The 22,221-nt window shown below is 45.7% G+C and overlaps 1 protein-coding gene across 5 annotated transcripts in view; it reads left to right on the top strand.

Moving 5' to 3' along the window:
- The window catches only part of CSMD2 (CUB and Sushi multiple domains 2), a 595,308-nt gene that overhangs the window by 102,017 nt on the left and 471,070 nt on the right, over positions 1-22,221 (top strand). For all 5 annotated transcript variants that reach the window (XR_008293800.1, XR_008293801.1, XR_008293802.1 and 2 more), the window contains exon 3: positions 5,142-5,254. Coding sequence is in view for 2 of the 5 variants with exons in the window: in XM_027059738.2 (XP_026915539.2) it covers positions 5,142-5,254 (113 nt within the window). In the remaining 3 variants the exon portion in view is untranslated. The remainder of the gene's footprint in view (positions 1-5,141; positions 5,255-22,221) is intronic.

Below are 22,221 nucleotides of genomic sequence, written 5' to 3'. Positions count from 1 at the left end.
CCCTTGGAAGCCACAAATCTGTTTGCCATCTCCTTAATGTCATTCCAAGAACCTGATGCAAATGAAATCATCTGGTATGTCATCTTCTGAGATGCACTCCTTTTTTTTTTTTTTCCACTTCTCGTGATGCCCTTGAGATCCATCCAAGTTGTTGCATGTATCAACAGTCCATTCCTTTTTCTTGCTGAGTAGTATTCCGTGGTGTGGAGGTCCTGCAGTAAAGGGACTGGTGTTGGTCGTTCACCTACTGAGGGACATTTTGGTCGTTTCCAGTTTTTGAGTATTACAAAAAAAGAAATGCTATGAACAAGTGTGGACAGCTTTTGGTGAGGACACCTGTTTTCACTTCTCTGGGATAAATGACCAGGCGTGTGATTGCTAAATTGTATGATTAGGGTATGTATAGACTTTTTTTTTAAGAAATGGCTTGTTTCCAGAGTGTCTGTGCCATTTTACATCCTACCAGTAAAGTCTGAGAGGTCCAGTTGCTCTGCATCATTGTCAGCATTTGGTGTTGTCACGATTTTTATTTTATCTGTGCTAATGGTATATAGTCGCATTTCACCATGGTCTCACTTTGCAGTTCCCGAATGGCCAGCGATATCGAACATTTCTCATATGCTTGTTTGCCATTATTTTTAAAATGTTTGTTTGTTCATTTATTTATTTATATGAGAGAGAGAGAGAACATGAACGAGGGAAGGGCAGAGATAGAGAGGGAGACAGAGAATCCCAAGCAGGCTCTGCACTGTCAGTGCAGAGCCCCAAGCAAGGCTTGAACATGAGCCTTGGATCGAACATGGATCGATCCTTCGAACAAGGATCGAACGTGATCACAAGATCATGACCTGAACCAAAATTAAGAGTGGGACACTTACCTGACTGAGACACCTACGTGCCCCTTGCTTGTCATTCTTATATCTGCTTTAGTAAGCTGTCTCTTTGTGTCTTTTGCTGCTTTTTCAACTGGCTTGTTAGATCTTTGACTCACTGTCAGTCCTCGGGGAAAAGCATTCAGTCTTTGGCCATTAGGTGTGAGATTAACTGTAGGATTTTTGTAGATGTTCTTTATCAAGTTCAGGAAATTTCCCTCTATCCTTAGTTTTCTGAAAGTTTGTGTTTTCCATCAGGAATGAGTGTTGAATTTTGTCAAGTGGTTTTTCTACATCAGCTTATATGGTCATGTGATTTTTCGATTTTTGGCCTGTTAACATGGTGAATTACAATGATTGATTTTCAAATATATTTTAAATTTTTTTAACATTTATTTGTCTTTGAGAGACAGAGGGAAACAGAACATGAGTGGGGGAGGGGCAGAGAGAAGTGGGGCGCAGAATCTGAAGCAGGCTCCAGGCTCTGAGCTGTCAGCACAGAACCCGATGTCGGGCTCAAACTCATGGACCACAAGATCATGACCTGAGCCAAAGTTGGACACCCAATCAACTGAGCCATCCAGGCACCCACAAATATATTTTTAAATGTTTATTTATTTATTTTGAGAGAGGGAGAGAGAGAAAGAGAGAGAGAGCAGGGAAAGGGCAGAGAGAGAGAGGGAGAGAATCCCAAGCAGTTTCCTCTCTGTCCGTGTAGAGCCCTACACGGCGCTCGATCTCATGACCCTGGGATCATGACCTGAGCTGAAAGCAAGGTTGGATGCTTAACCTACTAAGGCAGTCAGGTGGCCCTGATTTTCAAATATTAAACTAGCCTTACATCCTTGGAATAAACTCCACTTGGTTATGGTATATAATTATTTTTATATATTGCTGAATTCTGTTTGCTAATAATTTTTAAGGATTTTTGTGATTATATTCATGTGGGATATTGGTCTTTAGTTTCTTGATTTGTACTCTCTTGGTTTTGGTATCAGGGTGATACTGATCTTATAAAATGAGTTTGGAAGTGTTCCTTCTTTTCTCTATTTTTTGGAAGAGATTGTGTAGAATTGGTGTTAATTCTTCTTTATATGCTTGGTAGAATTCTCTAGTGAAACCATCTGGGCTGGTGTGTATCTTTTTTGGGGATTTTTTAAATTACTAGTTCAATTTCCTTAATAGTGATAAGGCTTTTCAAATGATCTGTTTCATACTGGGAAACTTACAGTCGTTGGCACTTTTCAAGGAACTGGTCCATTTCATCGAATTTGTCAAATGTGTGTGTATGATTTGCAGTACTTCCTTATCATCCTTTTGATAGCCACAGGATCTGTTTTCTGTAACCTTTGCCAATTCTGGATATTCGTCAATCTGAAAGGTGAAAAATGAGTCTTGTGGATTTAGTTTCCATATTGTTTTTCATTTGTTTTGTGTGTGTGTGTGTGTGTGTGTGTGTGTGTGTGTGTGAAAGAGAGAGAGAGAGAGAGAGAGAGACTGAGCAGGGGAGGGGCTGAGGGAGAGGGAGAGAGAGAATTTTAAGCAGTCTCCATGCCCAGCACAGAGCCCTATGAGGGGTTCAATCTCAAAATGGCAAGATCATGACCTGAGCTGAAATCAAGAGTCGGAGGTCCAACCAACTGAGCCACCCAGGTGCCCCTGGTTTCCATACTTTTAGTATTAAGTATGTGGATCATTTATCTGTTTTTGTTTATTTAATCCTTTGTCATTTTCCTTTATACTTGTTCATCTTTTTCAGGTTGATTTGTAAGTGTTATTTATAGATTATGAATTCTTTCCAGTTTGTATTTTTCTCTTTATTTTTTTATTTTATTTTATTTATTTAGTTTATTTTGCTTTGCTACATGTTTTTAATTTTCACATAATTAAATCAACCGATATTTTTCCTTAATGCTTCTGGGGCTTCATGCTGTGTCCGTCAGCAATAGATTGCAAGAGGTAGAACCCAAATCAAACTAGCTTGAGAACAGCAAAAAAAAAAAAGGAAGGATGGATGGATGGATAGAAGGAAGGAAGCAAGCAAATAGAGGATGAATGTTGGCTCGTGTAACCAGGTACTGCAGAGGTAGATGTCTCTGCATGGCTAGATCAAGGATCTCAACAATGTACCATCAGGGTTCTGTCTCTCTTCTTTTACTTTCAGCTTTGTCTGTATCTGTGTGGGATATCATTTTGGAAAGCAGCTAGGCTCTGGGTAATGTTAAAAAGATGGCTGACAGTCCCAAGCTTACATTCTAATGGTTTACAGTCCAAAACTAAAAGACTCGGAATCTGTATATCCTACCCCACGGAAGGACTCAGAATGACCCTGCTTGGGTTTTGTTTCCTCCTTCTTCTCCATGCCTTGAACCAGTCCGTGAAGATGAGGGCTATGCCATGATTGGTCATTTGCCCGGTTCTATGGCTAGTGAGTGCATAGGGTACCCCACGTAGTGACAGCTCCCTAGAAGAATGATGGTAGAAGGTAGGACCCAAATGAATCCTCTAAACATGTCACTCTTAGAAAGACCTTCCCCAGCATAAGATGATAAAAAAAATAGGTTGTTTTTTTCTAATATGTATGGTTTCACTATTTTACATACAAATTTCTTTTTTTAATGTTTATTATTCTGAAAGAGAGAGAGGGAGACAGAGAGTGAGTGGGGGAGGGGCAGAGAGAGAGAGGCAGATACAGAATTCGAAGCAGGCTCCAGGCTCCGAACTGTCAGCACAGAGCCCAATGCAGGGCTTGAACTCATGGACCACAAGATCATGACCTGAGCGAAAGTTGGATGCTGGACCGACCTGGACACCTAGGTGCCCCTACATATAAATTTCTGACCCATGTTGGAAAGTCAGGGAAATGGAGACAGAAAGTCAGGGACAGGGAGAGGAGAGAATATGGGGTAATGTAGGCATCTTTTGCTTGGAGCCTTTATACTGGAAGAGAACATGATCTTGAAACTGATTTGGTCATCATAGCTCGATCACTTTCCTTCTCTGTTCCTTGAGTTTATTTTGAATTAATAGGAATCCTATAAGATTAGGATGGTGGGAAGGGCAAGGGCTTCATCTAGCAAAAGGCTTTTCATGGTGGGCATTAACATATACCTGATTCAACTTGTCTGAACCCAGTGCTTATGATTCTAAGGGACATATCGGCATCCAGATATTATATGACAATGGGAGGTATAGAGTGGGATCCAGGAGCACCACATGTATCCCAAACTATTTGAAAATCAAGGTAAAGGTAAACCTTGAATTCCTTCCCAGAGCCCTGTCAGGGGTGCAGGAAGGAAGGGTGAGCCTCAGATAGGAGATAAAGGACAGAGGCAGACAGGGGACTGGCCATCTCACTACGTCCTGTGTGTGTACTCAGGTCACCTGTGGGTTCCCAGCCGTGCTCACCTAAAATATGTTCCCAAGCGTTCACTGAAGGCTTCATTATTTTATTTTATTTTTTTAACATTAGAAGAATCTTTTACAAATGATTCTTTGGTGCTGAAAACATACTATCTCAGGTTCAACAATTCCTTCCATTTCACCTCTGTTTCTTTTTCTTCACTGAACTCATAGAAAAAAAATTTTTTTAAGCATTTTAATTTTAAAAGCATGTATAGTACGGTCCTATTTGTATGAAATTATTTCATTGATGATGGTCCCATCTATTGATCCCTCCATCTATTTGTACATCAACTGTCAAGAATGGTTATTTCTAGATTGCATTGGGTTTTTTACTTTTTGCTTTCATCCTTTAAAAATAATAAGCACTTATTTCTATAAAAGCGGTAGACTTATTCCTTTTAAAGAATAAAGTCTGTGATGAGAAGCATCCACCTTCTGCTAATTATAGTTGAGTATATTTTCCTCAGTATGCAATAAATGTTGTCTGTTGACAATTACTAGTTGTAACTTTGTGGTGAAGTCTACCCAGAGCCAGAAAGGGAAGGGACAGGAGAAGACACCCAAAGAGAAGAAAGGAGTAAGAGACCTACCTGAGACAGGTCCTCCAGGTTGCAGGATGGCCCGTGGCTTCCGGAAAGTGGCCTCCCACGTGTCTGTGTCAGGAGACTGCTGGTTGCCGTCACCTCTGCTCCATCACCTCTTTGTCTTTGGACTCCTCGCTTATGCCCAATGTTAGGCTTCTTTCATATCCCTCCCTGTGCCTAAATCAGCATTGTGCATCCAGCAAGCACTCAATAAATGCATAACGGACGCTCACTTCCCAAGGAGGTCATTCTCCCTAAATCGCGCCTCTTTGTCTTCCAGGCTCACAGGCTTTCAGCTGCCAGCCACCATCGTCAGTGTGGCCACCACCCTCTCTCTGCGCCTCATCAGTGACTACGCAGTCAGCGCTCAGGGCTTCCATGCCAGCTACGAAGGTAGGTGCCTCATGGCCCCCACCATGGGGACCTGATGCGTCAGGTCGGCATAGCCGTAGGCGGGGCCAGGCTGCTCTAAGCTGCGGGCAAGGGATGCTTCAGATTCAGAGCTCCCGCCTTCCCCAAGGCTGCCTACTATCCAGTAACTCGGTTACCTAAATTGTCTGTGCCATGTTCCCAGGAAACTGAAAATTGAAATCAGAGCTCAGGTGTGGTAATTCATCTTGAGGGCCTGGTAGCATCTATTTCTCTGTCCCCTAAATGCATTTTGTTGTGTTTTTCTTTTTTTAATTCTGTTTTCTATTGGACTTAATTGTCCAAGTTGCCTCTGCTTGGTTTTAGAAGTAAGAGAGAGAGAAAACCTAAGGAAAAGAAATTAAAAAAATAAGTAACAGGAAAAAAATTCTGCTCCATATAGGGACTGCAAAGAGTCAGTTTTATATCATTCAGAAAAGAACAATCAATTTTTCCTTAATAGCACAGATTAGGGTTTCTTGGTTTGAGTTATGCAAATAATTTCCACTTCTCTCGGCTTGTTTAAATATGGTGTTGGCATTCAAATTAACACTAATATCTTCAGATTATACACTATTATTATTATTAACTTTATTATATTAGTTCAGAAGGTGGTACTTCTAGATCTCTGTCATTTCCCTAGGAAATTTACATCTCATTAATAGGTAATTATGCTGCTCTTGGCTAAGACCACACTGCTATTTTGTGTTGAGATCATTAATAGGCATATTTTAAGACTGCTAATGATAAGTAATAGCAGTAATGACATAACACCCTAGTAAAGCATGCCAGTTATTCAAAAACTTTCTTTCCCTTACCTCCAAGAACTTACAGAATAGGTGATGCTTTCTTGAATGAAGCTATAGCAATATGGGAATAGATATCACCTTTGTCCTGGCTAGAAATACACCATGGAAAAAGGGCAAGTCCTACCTCTTTGGCAAAGCCCACCCCTGGTAGTAGGGGTGTGAGGGACAGAGTCTGATGCTTCAACCTCAGCATTTGAGGACTCCTGAGAAAGGTCTCAATTAGTCTTAACCAAAGGTTCCTGAGAGGCTCTGTAGAAAGTTCTGCATGCCTTTAACTGAGGGCTTCTGACATAATCCCAGATCACTTTAACTGAGGGCTCCTGACACAACCACAGTCTCCTTTAGCTGAGGGCTCCTGACAAAGACTTAAGTATCTCTAAAGGACTCTTGAGATAATCCAGTTTCTTTAGAAAAACAAAACAAAAACAAAAGCAAAAACAACGATCAGTTTCTCCCAATATCAAGCCTGTAATCTTGGTCATTCTAGCTACATCTTCGCCCTGAATCTTTGTCCCTGAACCCAAAGGAATTCTCTCAAAGTCTGAGTTACAGCCTCTTCAGAAGAGGCCTCTTCAGAAACTCCTTACAGTATCTCTGGTCATGAGTTCCTTCTATGACACACTAGCCTTGGGGAGACTGGCTGTGTTTAGAGACGGTGGTGGAATGAGTCAATGACACCAGAGTTGATGCCTGCAGAGATGCTGGGAAGGACTGACCCAGGGGGACCTGGCTGGGCCCTCACGATGTCCTCACTCAGCAGTCATTGTAGGTATTTAGCTGAGGCCTGGATTTTCATAAGGCTTTAGGGAAAAAGTGTCCTATTGATTCCTAACCACATTGTCCCCTCTGCGGAACAATGCCAAGCACTTTTCCACCACATAGAGCAGATCTGAGGTTATATTCGCTGAGGCCTTTTAAATCAGAAGTTGTATGTAGCCTGGACATGAAGAGTCTACCCTTGAAATTAGGGCCAAAATTCTGAATGTAATGGATATGTGTATTTTTTTAAGAAAAGGTCTAGAACAGAAATCAACAAACTATGGTCCCCTGGCTAAATCCAGCCCATGGCTTGTTTTTGTAAATAAAGTTTTATTAAAATGCAGCTAAGCCCATTTGTTGATGTACTATATATGACTCCTAGTAGGTACTACAACTTAAGAGTCAAGCTACTGCTGCAGAGATCATGTGGCCTACAAAATCTAAAATATTTAGTCCCTGGCCCTTTACAGAAAACGTTTGTTGACCCTCAGTCTGGGGCTGCGCTATCCAGCATAGTAGCCATTTGCCACAGGGGAATATTTACATTTAAATTAGTCAAACTTAAATAAAATTTACAGTTCATTTTCTCACTCACACTAGCTTCATATCAAGTGTTCAATAGCCACATGGTGGCCACCACAGTGGACAACACAGGTAGAGAACATTTCTGTCATTGCCGGAAATTCTACCGGAAGGAGCTGAACTAAAGCTTCCATCACATTCACCAAGAGTCTGTGATTCAAAAGAGGCCATACAATAGTGAAAAAGAGTAGAGGCTGGTGGGTCCCTCCTTCTACCTGCCTGGCACAGAGGAGGCAGTGCAGACATGAGAATGCTGCAGGACCAGTGGGCCAGAGGAAGGGCCTGCCCTAGCTCAGCCACATAACAGTGACATTGGTGGTAAGAAGACAAAACCTTGCAGGCGAGGCCCAGGCAAACCCTGAACCAGTGCAAACAGGTGGCTGTGGCTGAGTGAGCCCCCATGCGGTCACCCGTGCAGGGTTTCTGCTGACTCCAGTCTGTGTGGCTGCTGTCTTTGTGCTGCCTGGCAGAGTGGCTCATAGATGTGTGTGCTAACAAGGGAGCCACCCACAGAAAGGCCAAGGCTGGGGCTCTCACCAAACCTCACTGATCTGGCCTAGGGACTGGACCATGGGGGTGCATTTGGAAGAGTGTGAACTGCACCGATTTGTGGAACACCTAAAGTTGGGGTGGGGGGGGCAAAAAGTGGAGAGGGTGGGAGGAGCCAGTAGGGGCAGCCTCTGCTGGGAATAAACCACGTGCTGCATGCATTCACCACGGTGGCCTGGGCCTGTCTGTCACCGGGCTTATCAACAAGATACCAGATAATCCCACATTTGGGGGTTGACTGATAAACACTAGCTTCTTAGGCCTATAACTGACTCACTGACCTTGGGCAGACTTTTTGGAACTACCCGGGCCTCACTAGAGGGGGCTGGGGAGGTCCAGTAGTCAGAAAGACTGTGAAGATCTGGCTCTCTGGGAGAGAGGTCAGCCCCTCCCTCCATCACGGAGTCTGCCTCAGTCATTTGTGCCAGACAGTCGTAGGCAGACAGACAGACAGGCTCCAGCAGAGGAGACCCCCCTACCAGCCCGGACTGCCCCCAGCCAGGACGGCCCCCTTACATTCTCTAGTCAGGACAGTGCTGCATCCGTTTAAAAGAAAACATCAAACATCGGGGCCCTGCTCTCGGCAGCTCCCTTTGGCTGATGTCCCCGAAAGTCTGCTATCAAAGCGAGTTTGCCTCCTCCACCGCATCGGGAGAGTGAAACATACAGATAAGGAATCGAACCGCTGTGGGGGTCTTTGGAGAAAGGTGAAGTCAGGTGAAGAGTGTCAGCCCACAGCAGCTGCCACTTCAAGGGAAAGATCAAAAAGGCCAATCGTCTAACCCCTGGGATGACAGGAGATGCTTGATTTGTAATCCCCAGGGACGAGAGTGTGGGCTGTGGCCACGGACCAGAGGGAAGGGGATCAACTTGTATTGAGTTCTGAGTGTATGCCAGGCACTTTACATACATTATCTCACTTAATCCCCACGGTGGCCCTGCGGACCGACATCGCTATCTCTATCTTACAGATGTATGAGCCGCGCGCGACTTGAGAGTTTTGTGTTCAGCTTAAGGCTACCTGATGGCCAGAAGTTTTTACGTGGCTTCTCTGGCACTAAAGACTATACCCTTCTGTGCTGCACTCCCTGCCAAACTCCTGGAGTAGGGCAGAGATTGGTGACTCCATTTCATGGGCAGGTAAACTGGAGCTAAGTCAGAGGCAGGGAAGGACACGGGAAGCCTGCCTCAGCTCCAGTGCGCCTCCAGGCTGGTGTCAGGGTCTTCCCGGGGGAGGCCACAAGAGATATGTCCAGAGCCTCTCAGCTAGGGCTGCCAGATAAACTACAGGATGCCCAGTTAATTTGAATTTTAAATTATTCAGATTTAAAAACTTGAATATTTTAAAGTGTAAGTATATCCCAAATATTCCACGGAATATACTTATACTAAAAACTTACCCATTGTTCATCTGAAAGGCACATTTAACAGAGTGTCCTGTGTATTCATTTGCTGGCTCTAGTAACCCTTTCTCGGCACAGAGTCCCCAGGAGTCCTCACCCCATTCACTTCCCCCTCCTCCTGACCTCCAGATCTACCCCCACCCCATCCTGCTCTGCCCATCCGCTGCAGAGGGTCCAGCCTCACCTCTGCCATTCCAGTGAGTGTACATTTAAACAGCTCTCTGCACATGCACATGGGCACCTGCACATAAATGCAGATCCATACATATCGGGAATTATGCTATGTGCTCAGTTCTGTAATCTGGTTAACGAGGACAGAGTTTTTCTATGTTAATAAAAGTAGCCCTGCTTTGTTTGTCCTTCTTAATGAGTATCAGCGAGGGAGCCATTGTGGTTTGCATGTATCACAATTATTTAACCAGTAGCCTTCTGTGGACACTTAGGTGAAGAACATTCTTGTACATACAACTTAAACCCTCATCTAATTATCTTCTTAGAATAAATTCTTGGAAGTGCAATTGCTGGGTCAAAGAGTGGGTAGATTTTACATTTTAATACATAATTTCAGTGTTCTTAGAGAGGTTATACTGATATACACCTCCACCAACAGCACACGTGGGTCTATCCCTCTGCCCCCTACGTTGCACATTGGTGAGTTTTAAGTCACTTTCATTGGTTAAAATGGGTGAAAAATGAAATCTCATTTGTTGTTATAATTTGCATCTCTTTGATGATGGGGAAGGTTGAGCCCCTGTCATCACTTACTGGCCTTTTGTAGAACATTTTGTAAATTGCCTGTCCCGCCTCTGCCCATTTTTCTGTTGAGGCGCTAGTATTTTTTCTTATCTTTTTTGTAAGTGGTTTTTGCATATTAAAGATATTAAAGTTATGCGTTTCCTTTTGATGTGCAGGAGCTTTAGTTTTTATGCCACCGGTTTTAAATTAAAAAATTTTTACTTTTATGATCTACCTTTGGTGTCATGCTTAGAAAGGCCTCTTCTATGCCACAATCAGATAAATATTCATACAAATGTTCATCTTATTCTTTTAGAGTTTTATTTTTACATTGCACTCTCAAATCCCGCTGGAATTCAGTTGTGTTTGTCTTAGTTTCTGCGATGGTTTCCCTCCCTGCCCCACCGGTGCTTTGCCTGTCTGTCCTTCATTCTCCCCCTTCGAGTATGTGGAAGCCGTCACTTCTCAGTTTGCCCCCGGTGATTCTCTCCCTGATATTTCGGCCTTGTCTTCAGGTATTATTTCTCCCAGCCTAGCTGCCAGACTTCTCGCCTTCTCCACAGACAACTCTCAAAGACTGTGTGGAGATGTTTCTGTCTATTCCAGACTCCTCAGCAGGTAAACAGGAGTTATTATAAGCCGATCAGAAATGTCAATTAGATGAGTCTCTGCAGGTTTTAAATGCCTGATCTTGGTTGCACCTTTGCGTTTTAGGACCATTAATCTCGAGCAGTCCGTCTGACACTTTGGCGAAGGAAAGCCCATCCCTGAGTGCTAAGTCTTAGTCGATCAGATCTATTTAATCATCGAGATCTGAAAACTGGTATTTATTTCTGCTTAGCTAAATCTGTCATCGTGGGATTTCACTATCAAAACATAGGAGGCTTCCTTAAAAATCAGGCCTCTCCACAGATTCTAGAAGGATGAAGGACCCTTATTTTTGCAAATTCCCTGGTAACCATTAAGGGGAAAGGTGGCATAGTACAATGATTGAGACCTCAGATTCTGGATTCACCCATATCTGGAATCAAATCCCATCTCTGCCATTCACTTGCTGTGAGACCTTGGCCAAGTAATTTCATTTCTCTGAGCTCTGACCTCCACATCTGTAAAATCAGGATAAGAATATGCTTCACAGAGCTGTGAAGACTAAGGAAGAGAATGCACAAGTCCCACGATGTGTTCAGGACAGGGCCTGGCAAATTATCCCTGCTCGATAAATATCAGTGGATTAACGAAATCACCCTCATGCTAACCTCACTTGCCTGGGACTATTTCAGGAGATGGAAGAAAAGATAATGTCATCACCAGAGGTCACAGCCCCAGCTCTGCCTCAGTCCCCTGGCTCCTGAGTTTGCCTAAAACCCTCATGCTGTGTCTAGTCTACAAACAGACCGTGGCCTCTCTGGGAAAGGGGCGGAGTTGTCCATCACCGTGAGCACCAGGACTGCCTGTGAGGGCACCCACTGGACAGGGATGAGGCCTCAGGTCCTGCCACCAGGCGGACCAGAACTGTCCAGGTCAAGGCCGGGAGCTTAGCCTTTTCATGACCTCTGCTCTTTCCATCAGAGAGGGTTGGCTCTAGAACTAAATATGCTCATAACACGTCCAGCAGGCTCTATACATTGGGGATCGAGGTCATGAACTTGAAAGCTGTGACTGTCTTTGCAGACACACGTGCACACACACGTGTACACATGCATGCTCACACATGCACATGTGTGCACACACACATGCGCACATACACACACAAACACACCACTTCCCTGTATTTCCTTTCATCTAATTCATATGCCCTGAAGCCCACCCACGAACCACTAGTCCACCTGAAAGAATGATCCCAGAGGGGCTGACATCACCCATAAAGTTGATGGTAGAGATTCTTTCATTCACTGAGCTAATATTTACTGAGTGCCTACTGTGTGCAGTTGCTGATTTTTCAACCGAGCCTCACCTTCACAACCACGGTTTCCCCCCCTCTGCCGCCATCCACCTGTACTCCCAAAGGGCACTAGAACAGGGGAGGAGGAGGACGCACTCAATACAGTGTTACTTCTGAAAGAACACCTTCGTGTGCTTTTGCTGCCAGTGGAAGGTCAGCAGTGTCACCCCTGGGGGTCAGATAGACACGTCTGTAGGGGACAGAAGAACAAAGATGGAGCTCCCTTGGGTGCTAGACGAGGAGAGGCGGGTTTGTAGCGAACTTCGGGCCAGGGCGTGCTTTCGTGGCTTTTGGAGGTGGAGCAGGGTTGAAGGTGAACATGACACTGTGCACACAGGGAAACTGGGGTCCAGAAATGGGCCCTCCTGATTTTATTCCTTCCTATAATTAGGCCTGCTGATTCCCCATCTCCCAGTCTCTACCTCTTGGACAATTTCCTCATTCTGAAAGGGTTTCCCAATTCTGGGACATTATGCAGACATTTCAAAATTGGGCTAATGGAAGCTATTCAACTGTGTGTGTGTGTGTGTGTGTGTGTGTGTGTGTATATATATATATATATATATATATATATATATATATATATATGCAATTTGCACCATTCAGCCTGCTCTGGGCCAGAACAGCAGGCCTGGTGAGGCCTCCTCTAGGGTGGGAGGCAATGAATGTCCATTTCCTCTGCCCAGGAGGGATGGTGCTTCCTGAGTGAACCTGCTCCATTTCTGATGGCTCTGCCTTGGGAGTTGGAGAACATTCCTTTTAATCAGTACTGTGGAGTAGCAAATTAATACATAGAGATGTGACATTTGAGACAAATTGGGCAGCACGTCTCAATAAGTGGGGAATCAGGATGAATTTCATATCACGTCCTCAATAATTCCACAAACAGTTCATCATGCACAGTGATATTTCCCCCCTTTGGGGAAGAGCATTAACATAATTTGACGATGATATCATACCAAACTCTAGTGCCCTGACCCTCCTCACGTCAGTGTGTTAGAAGACACGGTGATGAAGGGGAAGGAGCCTTTTCAGGTGGCCAGACTACCTGCAGGTAAGGTGGACATCCACTTTAGTTCTCTGCCTTCATTCATTCATTCATTCATTCATCATGCATTCAACAAATATTTGCCACAGATGCTCTATGCCAGGTCTCAAGGTAGGCTTCGAGGAATATGCATGCATAAGGAGCCCCCACCTTTAAAGAGCTCTGGGACCTAAGACTCTTGGAAGGGGGAAGGGCAAAGGAACAGGGGTCAGAAAGTGGTGGGTTCAAATGCTGGTTACCTATGAGAACTTAGGCAAGTCTCCCAACCTCCCTGAGCTGATTTTTTGCCAAAGAGAATCCGTAATGCCCCCCTCAAGGGATTGTAATGAGGACTAAAAGAGTTAATGTATATAAAATGCCTGGCACAGAGTCTCTATTCAATAAATACCAACTCCTCTACTGCATGGAGAAAATTGCTCTCCTGCCTGGTAGGGTCTCTGGAGATCATTGCCTTGTCCCCACTGTGTGACTTCGGGCAAGGCACCGAACCTCTCAGCTCCCTCCTATGGAAAATGGGATAACCCACTCTTCCTTTCAAGAGGAGCGTGAGCATTAGTGAAAAGATCTGGAAAGCACCTAGCATGACATTTGGCACACAGTTGGCACTCAGTGAAAGGAAGCTCTTATAATAGGGCCTGGTGTGTTTTGTGGGCGTGAAAAAAATTATTTCCCAACAAAGCCTTTGGTCAAGCCTTGTGGGTCTTCAAGAGCAAGGAAGGCCGCCTATTTTTTGTTTCTTCTGTCACCATGATACCTGAGTCCCAGGCGTGGCACGCAACAGGGACATTGCCCTGGTAGCTAATGCTTGTCTCTGCTAATCTGGATCCCTGCTAGTCCATATAGGGCTTCTGTGCAAATTAGCACAAGTGTCCACCCTGAGGGCACACTGCCCTGTGAGCATATGGCTTAGTGGATAGAGGAGAGGCTGGATTTTGGTTCTCATCACCCCTCTGTCTGGGCACCCTTTTGCACTCACTGTTTTTTTTTTTTTTTTAAGAGCGAGAGCGAGAGAGAGAGAGAGAGAGAGAGAGAGAAAGCATAAGAGGGGGAGGGGGCAGAGAGAGGGAGACACAGAATCTGAATAAGTCTCCAGGCTCTGAGCTGTCAGCGCAGAACCTGACACGGGGCCTGAACCCATGAACTGTGAGATCATGACCTGAGCCGAAGTCAGACGCTTAACTGACTGAGCCACCCAAGAACCCCTGCACTCACTTTTTGTACTCAGCCTGAACGACTGCACAAGGGGGCCTTGCCCCAGAGCCTTCCTCTTAAGAGTCTGTAGTCACTCTTGGTCCAACAAAAGATTCAGAAAATCGTTAGATGCTGGGGTGCAAGGATCTCAGGGGAGCTCTCACTTAAACCTTCCGATTGCTTCCAGGATGGAGAGCAAACCCCCTCCAGTCATGAAAGCCCTGGACATCAAACTTACCTCCATCCCCTTCCTCCTCTGACCCCACTGGACTCTTTCCAGTCTCTGTCTCCCCTACATTCCTCAGACTCCTCCACCCACTTCCCCCCTGCACCACCACTTTGTTCCTTTTTCTGTTCTCCTCCCAGTCTCTGCTTAACCCAAACCCACAGGCTGCCGGTGGTGCAGACATGGCCTCTCAGCCCTGGGCCCATCTCCCCCCATCCCACGCATCGCTTGTACCTATCCTGTTCCTCCTTCACCTTCTCCATGCCCATGTGTGCTTCCGGATGGCTGGGACATGCAGAGGAGTGATGGGGAGCACTGAGGCTGCAGGCTCAGGTCTGGGAGGGAGAATCGGCTCCTAGCCCAGCCGGCTAGTAACCTTTGGGGGGGGGGGTGACCGCCCCTGTCATAGGAAGACACTCATAATCCCTCCTCCATGCGATTCTCACCGGGCACAAACAACGCCTGTTGGGCATTCCTAATACACTCAGAAAGCAGACATGGGGACTGTTGTGATCACCGTTGACAGCTGTGTCTAGCCCAGGGTCCGACATGTGGTGGATGCTCAATAAACAATGATTAAATAAGATGGAGTTGACAACAGGTGCTCATCTCGCCCATGTAAAAGACCCCAACAAGGAAAGAGATTCGCTCAAGGTATCTGGGACCGTATTCCGCTGAATCTGAGATACCCTCTGTTAGAAGATATAGCTCGATTTGATGTACCACAGAGAAAGAAAAACATGTTGCCAATTGAAGTATGACATGCTATTGATTACAAAACATATTTCAATTTCAAAGATACTAAAAAATGGAAAAATGCGTGCCCTAGAACCGATGAAATATGGTAATTCCTTAATTGCTTTTGACCACGCCTCAGCCTCCTGTGCAGTGGCTCGTCCTTTTGACCTCTTCCCCGACCCAGGGCTCTCTGATGGTCCAAGCTCTTCCTTCTCAACATTCAGGTGGTGGCTCCCGCAGCCATGTGATCACCTCTTAATTTATTCTCTTGGCTCCGAGTCTCATTACTTCTCAATTTTCTGCATTGAACTCTATTTAACACCTATTAACACAGGTCTTCAGTTGATAAACGCCCTTTTCGTGGGAGGCTGCAGGATGCCCCAGCCTTGACCCTTCCTGCCATATCTGTGCCCAAGGCGGGCGAGCCCATTAAACCCAAACATGGCTCACCCGGGGCCATTGCCAGCCGCTGCCAGCCCCTCCCATAATGGCCCCTGAGGCACTGGTGGGGACGGGAATGTGGTTTCCTCTGTTTGGATGGGAGGTGGGAGGGCCCGCCTTTAACCACTGTTCTGGCAGAGACTGTAGCTGGATGTTCACATCTGCCTCCCTCCCATGGGTCTAGGTCAGGTGAGCCCATCAGAACTTCTTCCACTGGCCCCTGCCCTGGCGTTTGAGAGGACACATGCCTTCCTACTTCCTCTTCCTTGGGGGGACCTTCCCCCCACCCCAGCCTCGAGGATAACACCTCCACACAGAAGTATCAGATTGAATATTCCAATCTCCTTCTCTTCCCATTGTTTGATAATTTGGAGGTGAGAAGCTACTGTTCTGGATTATTCTTTCCAGCTCCTCCCTTTAATAGTGTGGATAATTGAGGGTTTGCACCCATTGATATTACATTTTAACAGCAGGAGGGAAAACACCTAGCAGGTTAGGTGGGGGAGGCTGATTTGGCCGTTTGGGGGTGGACAGATTGCATCCCTGTCCTTCCGGTCCCATTGCATGAAAGCTGTTTCACAGTCCTCTATCCTCACACGAGCCACAGGATCCGCGCACACCCAGGGCCTTTGAGATGAAGAAAACAAAGGAACCAGCATGTGTTGAGCAACTGTGATGGGCCCAGCAATGCAATGGGAGCTTTGCAGACCCCGGACATCACCACCTCAAGAGCAAGGCCTTGCTAAGATCCCCATTTCACGGATAAGGAAGTTCAGGCCCAGAGAGGTTAGTTACCTCGCCTGAGTTTATACAGCACCTAAGGGGCATGCACACCTCTCCACTCGGTGCTGCCTCCCAAAATAACTCCCAGTTGGTCCTCCAAACCCACACATAGGAGGCGCTGTGGAGTCAGGGTGCTGGGGTGTTTCCAAGCCTGCAGTTCCTAGTCTTGACCTTGATGAGGACACTTGCTGCCAGCGACCCTGTCTCATAGGTGATGGCTTTGCTTCCCTACTTTTCAACCTGCCCTTTCCAGTTCTTCATTTCCTGCTCTTTCCTTAAGACCTTTATCCAGCCATATTTTAGGAATAATGCAGATTGAGTTTGGTAATGAATTCCATTACCGGGAGTGGTTTTGTGGAGTGGAAGAGGGCAGAGAAATGGGCAAACCAAGCATTTCAGCCTCAGGGCCTCCATACACTCTGTTCCCTTTGTCGCTGTGCCCTGGAGGCCCCGTAGCTTTCTGCCTTGTCTTTGCTTCAGGCCTCTGCTCAGATGTCCCCTCATCAGAGAGGCCTTTCCTGACCATACTATGTAACACAGCACCCCCACCACCCCTTCTCCCTGTCACCCCTTGACACATGATAACAATTATTCGTTTGCTTATTGTCTATCTCCCCTATTAGATTACGAGTTTGGGGAGGGGGCAGGGTCTTCCTCTTTGTTTTGCGTGGTTATTATTCTTCTCTGCAGAGTCCTCAGCTCCCAGAACAGGTCCTGACGTGTTAGGCACTCAATAAATATTTGGTGAATGAATGAATGAATGAATGAATGAATGAATGAATGAAATCAAAGGTCAGAAGAAAGAAAATGTAGTGAGCACCTGTAAGAAATCTTGCCTGGCAGAAGTGTAGAATATGAGAAGCTGGAGTAGCAGGAACTGAGCTGGACGAGGGTTGGAGGCCAGCTCCAGCAGGGCCTGGGAGGCCACAAGAAGGAGTTTGGGCTTTATTTGCAGAGAGAGGCCATCACCAAGGGGTGCTAGGCAGGGAAGTGACACTGTGAGATTTGTACTTCAGGGATGGTGAGAAGGACAGGGGACAGATTAGAGCCAAGGGAGCCATGGCAGATGGGGACCACTGCCCAGCACAGAATGTGCCTGGACCTTCTTTAGCACTGTAGAGGGTGCTAGGACAAGGGGACACCTAGCCCGGGGCTCATGCCACACTGCCCACGTTCCTTATGGATGGGTATCTGAGCTGCTGAAATAGAAGAAATGCCCTACACGTGGAACAGCTTGTCTTTGCCAATGGCTTAAACAAAATATGTATGGTATTCCTGTCTGTAGACATTCATGACGTGATTGTAACTGATTGAAAAAGCTCACCTCAAGAGTCCTGATGAACACATGATCCAGGGACTGGGATCTCCAGTGTTAAGTGATGGAGATGAAGCCTTAGGGATGACAGCTGGAAATTTTGCAGAGGATTCCGAGCAGGGAGGAAGAGCAAATACATTGGACACTGATGATTGTAACGATGAATAACATTGCTTCATCTCCTGCCAGGTGCTAGGGACTCTTCCAAGTGGCTTACGCGACAACATTTAAGCCTCACAGCAATCCTATGAAGTAAGTGCAACCATTATCCCCATTTCACTGAGGAAGCACAGAGAAGTTAAGTAACTTGCTTGAGGCCACACAGCTAGTAAGAGGTAGAATGTAGGTTTGAGCCCAGGCAGTTTGACGTTAGCTGGCAAAAAAGAATAAAATACTTTCATGCAGCCGGGATTGTTGGATCAAAATAAATATTTCACGATAATGGAGCACAGTGCCAAGCTTTGTACTTTAAGGATCTAGCAAAAGGAAATAATGTGCTGATCTGGCTATATTCAAATGTGAAAGTTCTACATAACAAAACCTACCTACAATGGAGAGTGTTGAATAATATTATGCCAGATAGGGTAGGAAAGGTTGATTCTTTATATTATATAACGAGCCCAGCCAGGGTGGTAAGAAAGATATCGGGAGTTCACACCAGAGGAAATAGAGTCAGCAAGTAAATATTCAGGAGAGCTGTTCAGTCTTGCTGGTAATCAATGGAGTGTCAATTAAAACAATGAAATGACACTTTATCCCTAGTCAATTAGCTTGAAGACCCTTAGGCGGAAAGATAGTGCTCGAGCAGATACAGAGAAACGGCACACTCACAGTTGCTGGTGGTGATGTAAATGAGTCCTTTGGGAATCCAATTTGACAACATGTATCAAGAGTCATAAAATGCTCATGTCGTTTGACCCAGTAACTCCTCTCCTGGGAATATATCCTACGGAAGTAATTCAACAGAAGAAGAAAGTTCTATGTGTGAAAGTGTTGATTTCAGCGTTATTTATAATGATGAAAAATTGGAAACTGTAAAAATGTCCAACAATGGGGGATGCCTATGAAAATTACGGTCTATCTACCTAATGGATTTATGCAGCCATTTAAAATTATAATAGCATTATTTAGTAATATAGAAAGATGTTTACGATATTATTTTCAGTGGAAAAGCAGAACGCAAAATTGTTTCCCCATATTTATTACAACTGTGTAAAGTAGGTCTTATACGGACAGGGACTGGATGAAAATAAAAAAGGGAAGCACTTGCTGTGGGAGGGCAGTGAGAGTGTGGGTGTTTTTGACCTTCCTCTTAATGGCTGCTCTAGTGTTGATTGTGTGATAAAGGGTAAATAGGAGAAAATCCAAAATCCAAAGAGTAAACTAAAATCAACAGCAATGACGTCTGGCTTATGTGAAAACTACACAAAGCTTTCATTTGTCTGTGAATAGAACATGTGCCAAACATCACATGGCTCTATTGACAGAAGTATAGACACCGATCTTAGGAGGTGGACACATTCAGAGGAAGGAAATTCACACGATAAGGCGATGATCAGTAACAAGGTGTTTTTGAGGGTCAGACTGTATCTCCAGTGTTAAGACCCAGCACAGTGTAGGTGTTTGGGAAACATGAATGAGAGAAGTAATGATCTCTAAAGAATAGCTAAAGAGAGGACTTGGAGGTGACTTGAGGATGGGTTACATGCAAGACAAATAAATGTTTATTCTGAATTGTTCCAGAGAGCAGGACAATGTCCATTGCATAGATGTTTGAGAGGTGAATTCCAGCCCAGCCACAAGAAGAAATTCTGCATAGTTTTAATTATTGAGGTAATGAGCTCCCCATCTCTGGAGGTGCTCAAGCAAGGGTTTGACCAATCAAGTTCTACCAGAGATGCCATTAGCATACTTCTCAAATTGGTATGTGTACTGGATTGCATCAATTTAACATTCCATCAATTGTAAGATGTGCCATTATTTTATGCACCACTAAGAAAGAAAAACACTACCAATTAAACTATGACACACTCTTGATTGTAAAACTCCTTTCAATTCCTGAGCTGTTTAAATGTTAAACGTGGGGGAAAAAAATCAGTGAAATACTGTATAGTCTCAGGGGGCATAAGTGGTGTATTTTGAGTGCCCAAATCTACAGGCTCAACATGCCATATCTTCCAGTCTTATCAGGGGTAGCAGTATTAAAGCCTGTATCTTATATTACTATTTATATCTCTGTATCTCTACATACACGCATACATGAAAGAGAGAGAGAGGGAGAGACAGGCAGGTCCAATACAAGTAGGCATTTTTTAAAAGACAGAGCAGGACACTTCACAGACACGCCCTGCTGGTGGCCAGCCACGCTAGCTTGTTCCCTAGACCCTAGGTGCAGCATTCTTTTCCTGCTGAGGATTTCTTTGGTGTCAGAAGATGGGCTGAACTGGATAGGGACTTTCCCTAGATGCCTTCTATAATGAATGGAAGATCTACGAGTTGCTAATTCAATGACTCTGTGATTCTGGAACTCACTACTTTAATCAGTGATCCCCATCCATTAATTCGATTGACTTTGATCCAAAGCAATTTCTAATCCCTAGTACTGGCCCGGGCCCTGCCAATCAAGCCCCATTAACATTGAGACTGCAGGGATACAGGCACGCAGCCGGCCATCCCCATAAAAACCCTCTACCTGACCCATGTTCCAGCAGCCCCTGGAGCCGCTGCAGCCCTTTGTGACTCAGTAAGCTGTGGAAGGCCAGAGAAGGCATGTCACCTGGGACATTATCCTTCCTCAGGCACAGGTACACCTAGAGCCAGTGCCCACATTGCCCCCTCATGCCTGCCACCTAGCTCGTCTTCCACCCCCTTCTAGAGGTCAGGGTAAAGCAGGAAACAGCCAGGACAGTAGAATGAGCTTGCACTTTGGAACCAAATTGTTCTTGGGTTCATCTGCCATTCACTGCATGTTATCTGGAGAACAGGCCGTGATATCTCCGAGCCTCAGTTTTGTCAGCTGTAAAATGGAGTCGATGCCTGAGCTCACTGGAATAAGACCAGGCTCATCTGTAGCTATGCCCAGTGGGATTGGGTTTGCCTCCTCCCGTAGATCGTTCCTTGCTCTGGGACCATGTGAGAGTCTTGTAAAGCTTCCATGTCCATCTTGAATGGGTGCTGAGGTGTGGGAAGATTCCTTCCTTTCCTGGGAAATAATGTCTGGAAGGCTGAACTTTTGGCAGCCCCACCATTCCCAAGGCAGGGAGAATGTTCTCTCTCCCGTGCCGCACCCTCAGCTGTGTTGGAGAACAGCATGGGTCCCGCTTAGAGGCAGCACATGGGCTGGCTGGCTGCTGGTGAGGCTTCTGAGGACACAGACAGAGTAGATTCCTTGGTTTCTTGCTGTTCAGTCAAGCACAAAGAGGAGAAAATGTACCAAACAGTGTAAAGGTTATGAAAACCTAGCTTTTTTGTTCATCCATCCGTCCATCCATCTATCTATCCATCCATAAACATGGCTTGAATACGTACTCTGAACAGGGCCTGGGAAAACACAGATGGGTAAGATCCAGTCCTTGATCTTGGACAACCATGAGCTAATTGGGAGATGGATAAGAAACCCAATAGCTCTGATGCAAACTGCTTGAGAGATGAGGGTGTGGGCATGGTGGCTGCTTACTCAGGCCCAAGGAGGAGGGCTCCCTGGATGGACATCGGGGTTCCAGACCACCACGTCCTGGAGAATCCTCAGGCTCTGAGTCAGCAACATCCAGGAGCCCCTGAGGCAAGAGTTTGCCTTGTACATTTGAAGAACAGAGATGAGCCCGTGCGATCAGAGGAGACTGAGCTGGGGTAGAGAGTGGTAAGAGGTGATAAAGTCAGAGAGGGAAGAGGGGACCAGATCAGCACAGTCTTATGTTATGGGAAGGACTTGGCTTTTACTCTGAGTGCGAAGGGACCTGCCAGCAGGTCAGAGGAGGGCCTGACCCGACCTACCTTTTAGCAGCTGCTGTGTGTGTGCATATATTTGAGGAGGGCAAGGGTGGGAGCCAGGAGCCTGGGTGCAAGACCAGGGGGCTGTGACAAGGGAAGCAGCAGAGGAGGGGACGAGAAGCAGGCCTGTTCTTGATGGATTTTTCTGGTGGAGCCAACAGAAGCAGCTGACAGATTGGATGGGGTGGTTAGAGAAAAGTCACGGATGACTGCAAGGGTTTGACTGGAGCAACTATAGCACAGAGCTGCCTCTAACCTGTGGGGAGCAGGCTCGGGGGTGCGAAGACTGGAGCTGAGTTGGGTCTGTTGGCCATCGGGAGGGCCCGATGGGGAGGCAGCTGGGTGCAGATGGTCTGTCTGCAGATACATTGGAGCCTTCTCTCTCAGAATGTAGACAGTATTTGAAGCCGGGGGGTCAGATGAGATGACTTTGAGAGGGAG

The sequence above is a fragment of the Acinonyx jubatus genome, chromosome C1 (assembly GCF_027475565.1).
Source record: "Acinonyx jubatus isolate Ajub_Pintada_27869175 chromosome C1, VMU_Ajub_asm_v1.0, whole genome shotgun sequence".
Classification (NCBI taxonomy): Eukaryota; Metazoa; Chordata; class Mammalia; order Carnivora; family Felidae; genus Acinonyx; species Acinonyx jubatus.
This window is presented reverse-complemented; position numbering and strand designations above follow the sequence as displayed.